An 11483-nucleotide genomic window follows, 5' to 3' on the forward strand; every position below is an offset into this window, starting at 1 on the left:
AAAATATGCAATATTTCCCCCCCAAAAAAACATTTCAAAGTGTAATATTTGATGTCAAGTAATCGGAGCCTTAAATAGGTCAATAATTCATAACAACGTTGATTTTTATTCATTATTATTTTGTGAACAATGACAGTTTTACTTAGTTTTTTGGCCACCACAGGTCTCTCGGAAACGCTACATAATTATATATATACATTTTTTTATTTAACTCCAAAATGAAAACCAGAGAATACTTATTAAGACAAAATATTGTGAGGAAATGTATCATTTTACCAGGATAAAGTCAGTAATTTTTTTCAATGATTATTACAATTTTATATTTAACTTATGCTTTTTTTCAATATTCGATATTACCTTTATTGAGTTTTGCGTTTCAGCCTATACTGGGATTTACCCCTTTAAAATGACCAATTTATTTAAACTTTTTACAGTATATCCTCAAAAAATACAATTCCATTTTCATCATAGTGCTCTGTTTTTATAATACAAATTGTTTTCCTCAGTTCGTATAAAAATTTACTTTGTTCTGATGTTTTCTTTTTATTTCAATTACTTCTGTCCCTCCTCCATATTTGGTCATTGTTTCCTTTGGGGTGTTTTGACACAATTTGTAACTGACCCGTGTATGTTCTGTCCAAAAAAACCCTCGCCAAGGGAGATCAGAGGCATGGAGTTCCAGACGATTGCTGCGGGGGAAAAAGGGGATAAGAATGAGAGAGCAATACAGGACGAGCATGACAGGAAGTGTGTGTGTGGTAAACAACGCGGGGCCACAGCTGCTCACTTTAATAACAGGCCAGAAAGAAGCACGGATCCAATTCTAGCATCCAAACCCTCCAATCATAAAATGGTATTTATATTTCAGTAGCTCAGCTGCGTGTGACATGTTCATCAAATGTTTTCATGTGTGCGCCACCGCGGTTAATAATTCACAGGGAATAATTGTCATCAATATTTGAGTGTGTGGACTTACTGCCTCGCTCACTTTTCAGAAGAGCTTAGTTTTGGATGAGTCTGACAAACAGTGAGTGGGAATGTTGGGATGATGATGATGATGAAGCATCAGGGTGCTTGTTGCCAGGTGAGGCTCGACGTCACCCCCTGGTGGACGATACCGTGCAGTGCAGCATACGTCAGAATGGTGGCGAATGTTTTTTTTTGGAATAAAATGTTTTAAAACAATAGAAATTGTCACCTTACACAGAGGAACAATACAATAAAAACATAAATTCAAAATATAGGATTTATATGCTACATTTACTTCCGAAGTATAAAACATTCTCGGCGACAGTTCATTGAACCTTTTACTAATTAAAAAAATATATATTTAAAAAAGCTCCTCACAAAAGGCAGTCTTAACAAATGAAAATACAGTAGACGTACATACGCAGATTATTGTATTATTTAAATGACACGTAATTGTAGAATTCAGGTTGGTTTCTTCTTACCGCCATTGCTAATGCTAGCATCGATGCTAGCCCGCTTAGCCAAATGCCACTTCCGGTAGGAATGATTACGCAGTAAAAAAAAAATGGCTTTTGACCATAAAATGTTAAAGATGTTGTAACCTATTTTTATGGACTTGCCTCTTTGTTATGTTAAGTTCCTGTTATAAGCTGTTATACAATGTATGCAAAACTCCGATCCACCACAATGTTTCACCACTTCCGCTCTTCAAAATAAGAGCTCAAGGCATATACTGTATAACAGCTTATAACAGGAATTTAACATTACAAAGAGGCAAGTCCATGAAAATAGGTTACAATGTTCTTATTTAGACTCCAGCTGGATGACATTCTACTTAGCCTGAAAAAGTATTAGTTTGATGTTCCATCTTCAGAGTAAGGTGGCTAATCTTACTGGAAAGATTGCGCGTGTGCTACAAAAGGGATGATGAAATGGTGACGTCATTGGATTTCGATCTCAAAATTATATTTTACTTTAAAATTAACATACATAAATTGTAAGTATTATTGAAATGTCATACGTAAATATAATTTGTAGAATCAAAATTGGTTCGGTCTTGCCCGTGTACGCTGCGTCATTGCTAATGCGAGACATCTTATAAGGAGACGCAGCATTGGCTGTTGTGACGCGAGAAATTGGGCCGCCATCTTGAAGTGGTGACGAGGAGCCGGCAAGCAGCCTAAACTGACAGTTGACAGGTAGAAAACAAGGATGGTGTTCAGTGTTTTCCTGCTCAAATGAGCGGTCTGTTAAAAACAGGAATCGGGGGATTACTTTTCACAAGTAAGATTTTTACATTAACGTACTATTGGTTGTATTTTGTGAAAAGCATACTACCAGAGTTGAGAAGGAGCAAAGATCTTCAATAGTACTGAAATCGTAGCTGCCAGCAAACAAGAATATGACCATAATAGAATTGCTTGTCAATGAAATTAAAATTTTAAAATGTCATACTTGAATAACAAAGTTGAAATAAATGACAAAGATAAAGATTGTAAAAGCCAACGGGTAAATTCACCAGCCGCCACGGATTATGATGCATTCTCATTTTAGGCAAAGTATAAGACAATCCTTTCTCAACAGTATAATTGTAACCAGGAATAAGTCTTCAAGTAACAATATTCAAATACTAACATTGTTGGGTAAGACAGAATTTGGTTTTATTGTGAATCCAGTGAAACAGATTGGTGGCTTTAGCTGATATAAAGACTTTCAGGTGTTTATGTGTTGAAGTATTTGGCAGACGCTTTTATCCAAAGCGACATACATAAAAAATACATATAAAACAATCACTGTAAACATCATTTAAGGGAAGAATGTAATACAAAATATCAATACAAAGTGCCAAGACAGTCTATAGGTCCCTAAGATAATTAGATATCTAATATATTCATACATTGTTTATGTAGAATACATGCATGTATATATTTATAACCTAATCATATTGTTTCTTCAACTTAAAAATAGCTGACCGTTTTTTCCCCCTTCTCTGGGATTATATTTCCAGTTTTGATCTAGGATGTTTGGTCACTTATAGCATATAAAGAATATTCTATTACTGTTAAGCAAACTAAATAATAAAACATGTGTCCTTTATCATAGCTACACGTATGACAAAAAAGCGTGTGAAAATCAGTGGTATTCAGTGAGGTCAAATGAATTAAATGCGCCGACAGTTCATTGCTCCTGCCAAATAAATTTCACTGAGTGGGGTAGATCACCACTCCAAGATGGCGGCCCCGCGTCTTGTCAGCGCCAGTAGCGTACCCTTATAAAATGTCTATGCTAGACTGCCTAGGTATCATTCGGGCCATAAAATGTTAATAAACATGACCTTTTACTTGGACAGCATGCTACACAATATTAGTTTGGGGTCACATCTCCAGTTACATAGTGGCCAATCACATTGTAAATACAAATCAACTTGTGAAGATTTTGGATTCAAATCTAGTTTTTGATATCAAACAGTTGTATTTATTTTAAATTACAAGCCAAAATAAGCATAACGTTAACATGTGACCTGACAGAATCCTAAAAAGTGAGCATCACGAAGATTAACTTTATTAAACTTTGTCAGTTTACAACTTGTTAAAGAGCTTGGCAGAAGAAAGAATAGCTTGTAAAGTAAGAAGAGTGGAAATACTGGTTGCTTAGCAACACCTGAGGCAAAAAAAACACAGCTTCACAACGCTACACAAACACACTTAGTAGCTTAGTTGGTCTTTTAAGTGCTTTGGGAAGAAAGACTTTGAGGGAAAAGCTTTACTGAGTGATGCCGATCACTCCGCACGCCAGACGTGAGCCGGCATTGCCGGTCTTTAGGCTTTCCTCGTTGCCTCCTTTGCCCAGGTCGTCGGCTTTCTCGTGGATCTACGGGCAAAATCACGGTGAAAAGACGACAGGTGCAAAAGATACATTCCCGTCATGGAAGAAGAGGAACTGACCACCATGGTTCTGCCGATGATGGAGTACTGGCCAGAGAGGGAGATGACCTTATCTGTGATGTTGATTTTGGCCAGGCTGTCTGCGCCTGCCGTCACATTGCCAAGGTCCCCCACGTGTCTGTGGAACGTACCAAAACACAAATGTCACTGCTTTAAAAAGACAAGATTTCACTCAACAACTCATGTAAACGACAGTAGGGCTGCACTATTAACAGTTTTGAATAGAGATCAATGCTTTAAAATGCAATTATCGGTATCTATTTCAACCTCCCGATTTTCCCAATAGACTGCTGAATTTCAGTGCCCCTCCCAAAAATCTCCCGGGACAACCAACCATTCTCCCGAATTTCTCCCACACCCGGACAACATTATTGGGGGCGTGCCTTTAAGGCACTGCCTTTAGCGTCCTCTACAACCTGTCGTCACGTCCGCTTTTCCTCCATACAAACAGCGTGCCGGCCCAGTCACATAATATATGCAGCTTTTACACACACTTCAGTGAATGCAAGGCATTCTTGGTCAACAGCCATACAGGTCACACTGAGGGTGGCCGTATAAACAACTTTAACACGGTTACAAATATGCGCCACACTGAGAACCCACACCAAACAAGAATGACAAACATTTTGGGAGAACGTCCGCACCGTAACACAACAGAACAAATACCCAGAACCCCTTGCAGCACTAACTCTTCCGGGACGCTACACTATACACCCCCACGCTACCACCAAACCCCTCCTCCCCCATCTCCCGAATTTGGAGGTCTCAAGGTTGGCAAGTATGCTCTAGTACAGGGGTGTCAAACTCAAATACAGAGTGGGCCAAAATGTAAAACTGAACAAAGCCGCGGGCCAAGGTTGAACAAATTAACCTTTTGATAGGGACCCAAACAAGCTTTGCAATGAATTTTGAACAAGCAAGGCTTATATAACTTTATAGTGACATGCAAAATCGAGTTACAAATAATAACGGTAATTAAAAAATATCAATGGCATATAAAATACCATTTAAATAAAAATGTAATGCCTCTTTTCTATTTGCAGCCTTCTGAGGTAAATAACATTAACTTTTTCCACAGGCTAACAAATTAGAAAATAAAAAAACGAATAAACCAACCATTCAGGACTTTAAACTGCTCAGTTTGCAACACACTGATCTAATCTGATGTGCCCAAGCCAGATACCTGACATCTTTTCTAGGATGCTAGTTCATTAATGTCGGGGCTCAGGCTTTGAGCTGAGGCAACCTTCATTATCGAATGAAGTTGTTCATCGGTCATATCTTGTCCACCCGGACCACAGTCTTGGGGGCGTGCTTTAAAGGCACTGTGTTTATAGTCCTCCACGAGCTGAAACTTGTCAGGTACAGGCCAATTGGGGTTCATGCTTCACACCAATCTGGTAAGACAGATTGCCTTACGCACACAACTCTGACGGCAGAAACGCAGCAATAAGTCACGTGTAAGAAGACAGGAAACACGGCCAGATTTACTTATCACCCGTGGACAAAATTCCAATAGGGACAAACAACTTAACACAAACACACTGGGCCTGTGATGACACACATTGCGATACAGACACACACATTAGTTCAAAGACACGTGAATTGCATTGCAGACGCACTGATGGAGATGGGGGTTTGCAAACAACTTTGCTCCAATAATACTTCCATTGTCACTTCTTTTCACTCATGGACCAGAGTTGCAGGTTTCATATTCATTTCTGCATGACGGGGGGGGTTTTTGGGGTGTGGTGTTTTGTTTTTGTTTTTTGTCATAAAAAAATACAGTCATGTGTGCTTACGGACTGTATTGATATATAATGTAGGAACCAGAATATTAATAACAGAAAGAAACAACCCTTTTGTGTAAATGAGTGAATGACTGTAAATAAGGGAGTGAGGTTTTTTGGGTTGGTGCACTAATTGTAAGTGTATCTTGTGTTTTTTATGTTGATTTAATAAAAAAAAAAAATTTTTTTTTTTCTTGTGCGGTCTGGTACCAATCGATCCACGGACCGGTACAGGGCCGCGGCCCGTTGGCTGGGGACCACTGTACTAGAGTATACTTGCCAACCATGAGACCTCCGAATTCGGGAGATGGGGGGGTTTGGTGGTAGCGGGAGGTGTATATTGTAGCGTCCCGGAAGAGTTTGTGCTGCAAGGGGTTCTGGGTATTTGTTCTGTTGTGTTACGGTGCGGATGTTCTCCCGAAATGTGTGTCAATCTTGTTTCGTGTGGGTTCACAGTGTGGCGCAGATTTGTAACAGTGTTAAAGTTGTTTGTACGGCCACCCTCAGTGTGACCTGTATGGCTGTTGACCAAGCATGCCTTGAATTCACTTGTGTGTGCGAAAAAGCTGCATATATTATGTGACTGGGCCGGCACGCTGTTTGTATGGAGGAAAAGCGGACGTGACGACAGGTTGTAGAGGACGCTAAAGGCAGTGCCTTTAAGGCACGCCCCCAATATTGTTGACCGGGTGGAAATCGGGAGAATGGTTGCCCCGGGAGGTGCACTGAAATTCGGGAGTCTCCCGGGGAAATCAGGAGGGTTGGCAAGTATGCCCTACGTCCGTGTTTTGCCGGATATGTACCGCTCCGTACAGCGGTGTTTTAAAGTTATTAATTTTACTTTTTTTAGAACATATATCGATAATTTCCAATATTACATTTTAAAGCATTTATCGGCAGGCCAATATTACCGGACATCTCTAATTTATTACCATAAATAGATTGCTGACCTGAGGACAACACAAGGTTTTACCTAGCATTAGTAAAAGTGGTGATTATTATTTTGGCAGCAACCCGCAGAGGGCGCAATACATCTACCGTATTTTACGCACTATAAGGCGCACCTAAAAACCTCCAATTTTCTCAAAAGCTGACAGTGCGCCTTATATATGGACCAATATTGAGCCACAACAGATCTCGCAAATACGGGATGCATAACGTAACCCAGCCTCTACTGTAGCGTCTATTCTATGCGCCTTATAATGTGGTGCGCCTTATATATGAACAGTTTTAAAATAGGCCATTCATTGAAGGTACCCTTATAATCCGGTGCGCCTTATAGTGCGGAAAATACGGTATGTTGCAGCAGACTAGAGCTAATAAATGATAGTCTCACAACAGGGAAAGGTGTGAGCTCACCTGAGATGACAAAATCCCGGCCACATGACTTACCGCTCCGTATCTTTTGGGCCGGCGTGAGTCTTGTTGTGGGGGTTGAAGTGGGGGCCGGCACTGACGCAGCCTGATCAACACAACAGCGTGATTCCTATTTCACATTTACAACTTTGTATCCCAGCGGTGCTTACCGTTAGTGTTGTCTCCGTAGGCGTGCACGTGGAAGCCATGCTCCCCGGGCGTGAGGCCTTTGATTTCACCCGTCAGCTTCACCGGGGACGAGTCGTTCTAAAGCAGATCGACAACATAATTGACTACTGCGCTCACCCGCATGACAAAATGTTGACACTATTTTATTAACGGCCTGCGGCACATTCTAAAAATACCAGGGTTGTCAAAGTTAACGCGACAACTGTACATTTTAATAACGGCACAATTTTTTTTTAACGGCCATTTTTACAGCCTTTTTGATCTTTGAACCGTGTCGCAGCGGGAGTTCACATGCTACTGAGCGAGCAGAAAGAACGTCAGAAGCATTTATCCAGGTAGAAATATCACAGATTACATCTTTGACAATCAAAGCATGATCGTAACAATCCATATTTTGTGTTATTAATGCATGAAACTGCCATCTAAACATGGAAGTGTAGCTGCTCCTCTGAATGCAAGTGCTCCTACAGCAGCAATACAAATTCTGAGGAGACACCAATACACTGCAAGCAATTTTATTTAATTGTCTTACATTCACACACTAGGGACCACTTAGTGTTGCCAATCAACCTATCCCCAGGTGCATGACTTTGGAGGTGGGAGGAAGCCGGAGTACCCGGAGGGAACCCACGCAGTCACGGGGAGAACATGCAAACTCCACAGTGAGTGTGAATGTTGTCTATCTCTGTTGGCCCTGTGATGAGGTGGCGACTTGTCCAGGGTGTACCCCGCCTTCCGCCCGATTGTAGCTGAGATAGGCTCCAGCACCCCCTGCGACCCCGAAGGGAATAAGCGGTAGAAAATGGATGGATGGATGTCTTAAGAGTGTTTGTCCATTTTGTGTTGAGCAGTTTAAAAGAGAGTAATGTTTAAAAAAACATTTAAAAGCAAACTAATCGTCCAGTCATGGAATTAAAACCAGAAAATTATCTGTCTAGGGTACACTTATTAATGATGAAAGATTATATCCATCTGCGATTAATTTTGAATTAAAAATGAACAAAATGCGATTAAATATTTTAACCGTTTGACAGCCCTAAAAATATTTAAGTGGAACAAAAGAGCAGACAGATGAAATTTAACGAGAAAAAGTTTCAATGTTGACTATAATAAAACTGCCATGCAGGCTGTTCTTTTTCATTAAAACTGTCATTCCTCAAAAAAAAATTATGAATCAAAATCAATGTTATGAATTATTGACCTAATTAAGGCTCTAATTACTTCACATCAATTATTCCACTTTAAAATATTTTTGGGGAAAATATTGCATATTTGTTGTCTTTTCTGTTAAAAAAAAAAAAAAAAAGATTACTTTGACAAAAAGTCATAAAAACAAACAAAAAAAACTTACAATGACAGACAAATCTGAAATTGATCTATAATAGAGAGTAAAGTGTTAAAAGTAAAAAATAAAATGTAATATTTTGAACACTGATGACCCTTTAGGAACCCTTATTTTAGTGGGATTTTTTTTATATATATTTTTTTAAGTAAACGGTCATTCAAAAAACTATTAACAAAAATCAATATTATGAATTGACCTATTTAAGGCTCCAATTACTTCACATCAAACATTCCCCTTTGAGTTTTTATTGGCGGGGACGGGGGGATATTGCATATTTTTTGTTTTTGCCATGAAAAACAGGGTTGTTTTGGACAAAAAAATTCATAAAACTCACGTTTTTCGGTTAGAGTGTCAGCTGGCTAGCAAGGCATAAGCTAACAAGAGTGACGGGAAGTTGTGTAAAAAAAATATAGATTTAATTACCGTATTTTCCGCACTATTAGCCGCACCTAAAAACCACAAATTTACTCAAAAGCTGACAGTGCGGCTTTTAACCCGGTGCGCTTTATATATGGATTATTACGATTCATTTTCATAAAGTTTCGATCTCGCAACTACGGTAAACAGCCGCCATCTTTTTTCCCGGTAGAACAGGAAGCGCTTCTTCTACGCAAGCAACCGCCAAGGTAAGCACCCGCCCCCATAGAACAGGAAGCGCTTCTTCTTCTACTGTAAGCAACCACCCGCCCGCGTAGAAGAAGAAAAAGCGCGCGGATATTACCGTACCGGTACGTTTCATTTCCTTTGTGTGTTTACATCTGTAAAGACCACAAAATGGCTCCTACTAAGCGTCAGGGATCCGGTTCATGAAAAGACGCAATCTCTCCATCCGCACACGGATTACTATTTCACAGCAACTGATATTCCTGTGAACCGCACTGTGGATACAACGGGAGCACGTACGGTGAATATTCGCACCACAGGGAATGAGAAGTCATCCTTCACTGTGGTTCTAGCTTGCCATGCTAATGGCCAGAAACTTCCACCCATGGTGATATTCAAAAGGAAGACCTTGCCAAAAGAGACCTTTCCAGCCGGCGTCATCATAAAAGCTAACTCGAAGGGATGGATGAAGAAAAGATGAGCGAGTGGTTAAGGTAAGTTTAAGTTTACGCGAAGAGGCCGGGTGGCTTTTTTCACGCAGCTCTGTCCATGTTGATATACGACTCCATGCGCGCCCACATCACGCTGGTTTTAATATATTATTAAAGTTTGACTGACCTATTTGACTGTTTTTTTGACATTCCTTTAGCGCAGTTAGATGTGGCTTACAACACGGGGCGGCTTATAGGTGGACAAAGTTTTGAAATATGCCGTTCATTGAAGGCGCGGCTTATAACCCAGGGCGCCTTATGGTGCGGAAAATACGGTATCATTTTAGCCAAAGTCAGCCAGCTTAACTTTGTCGACATCCATTCAAGTACGGTTTAAAAGCAGCGTCAATTTGCAATGCCGTAAAAAAAGGGCACAATAACAAGCACACACTAATGCCGGGGTATCATAAAATTGTAAATAAATAGCCAACATTTTAAGAATTAATCAAAGATACAATTCTACATATTGAGTCTATTAGAGTGCTAAAATTGCCAAGAGTTAATCCATAGTCAATATACCAGTGTGCAGCTTTTTAACGGTTTTTAATACATAAACAAGGTTAATTGTTTTTTGTTAGCAATTTGCCTTTACTTTCTTTTAAATGGACATTTTAATTTGTATAACAGCTGAATGAGCAGCACAGTTACAGTATGAATACATATTTATGAATGAATTAGTCATTACCTAAAATAACTCAAGCTGCGTTTAGAAGTCGATGGAAAAATTACAGCCACTGAATAGGTGTACGCTTTATTATCTGACTAATCGACAATCAAAATAATCGTTAGTTGCAGCCCTAGGGTTAAATACATGGTCACACAATTCATTTTACTTTATCGGTCCTTTTGTTTCAGGCTACACAAGTTTGTGTATTTAATTTTAATTTTTCAACCGCCTATGGGGAACGTGCAATTTCAACGTAATGTACATTTATTAATCAGATTTCAAAATAAAATAAAATTACATTCCCACAATCAACAGGCTGTCAGCAACAGATGACACCTGCTGGCAGACAGGAAGGTCTCTGGGAGAATCATTAAATAAGAAAACTAGTGAAAAACAAAATACCGGATGCTAATAATCGTATTGCAATGCATTTGTTTGTGTCCGCTTGTGCTGCTTTTTAGCAGGGCTGAGCCAATATAGGCAATGACGTCACGTCATGACTCGGCAGTTTTAAATATATTCAACGTCTGCCGATAAACGCATTTTTTATTATCACTTAATTTGCACATATGGTAAACTAATAGAATAGGACGCTTACATAGTTTTTTTTTAATTATTATTATTATTAAGTGCGACGGAAATGACGGCCTTACGCAACAGGCGCGAATCAATCATTAAAAGCGCGTGCAAAGGTTACAAGTTCAGTTGAACAAACAACACAATAGTCTTAGTAACCGCCAACATAATTATGTTACACTCCTTGACGGCGGAAGTACAACATTTTTGTGCACGCTAACGTCACTTTTTATTGAACTAATTAAGAGTCCCGCCTTAAAGGAAGAGTTTGTCAACATTCTAAACAGGCACTAAAATGGACAACTATGCTAACTTAGCATGCTAGCAATGACACGCCGTAGACTCTAAATGGCGGTTTAGTCCATTTAAGTGTGAAACGACTCACCTCCTGCTCGAAGAACACAGTGCCGGAGGTGTCCCCGGCTCCTTTGAGCACACAAACAGCTTTAAGGGGCATCTTTGCGGGAGAGAATACTTGGTTATGTCGTCGTTGCTGCTGCTGCGACTCACTTGACAAGCTGCGACAACCAAACTTTTCTATGCTGCGCAAAG

The 11483-nt window shown here is 39.7% G+C and overlaps 1 protein-coding gene and 1 long non-coding RNA gene across 2 annotated transcripts; both read right to left on the reverse strand.

Annotated features, from left to right (window-relative positions):
• Nucleotides 1–219: 219 nt before the first annotated feature.
• Nucleotides 220–1643, reverse strand: LOC133607181 (uncharacterized). The gene is made up of 3 exons (XR_009815390.2): nt 1452–1643; nt 977–1104; nt 220–689 (listed from the first exon to the last, which is right to left on the reverse strand). It is a non-coding gene; the product is annotated as an uncharacterized lncRNA (long non-coding RNA).
• Nucleotides 1644–3509: 1866 nt separating this feature from the next.
• Nucleotides 3510–11483, reverse strand: sod1 (superoxide dismutase 1, soluble). Its single transcript, XM_061962857.2, has 5 exons — nt 11317–11483; nt 7231–7327; nt 7097–7166; nt 3915–4032; nt 3510–3840 (listed from the first exon to the last, which is right to left on the reverse strand). Exons 1-5 carry the CDS (start codon nt 11386–11388, stop codon nt 3733–3735), a joined length of 465 nt encoding a protein of 154 aa, XP_061818841.1. The 5' UTR covers nt 11389–11483; the 3' UTR covers nt 3510–3732.

This window comes from Nerophis lumbriciformis, linkage group LG09 (assembly GCF_033978685.3).
Source record: "Nerophis lumbriciformis linkage group LG09, RoL_Nlum_v2.1, whole genome shotgun sequence".
In the NCBI taxonomy this organism is placed as follows: Eukaryota; Metazoa; Chordata; class Actinopteri; order Syngnathiformes; family Syngnathidae; genus Nerophis; species Nerophis lumbriciformis.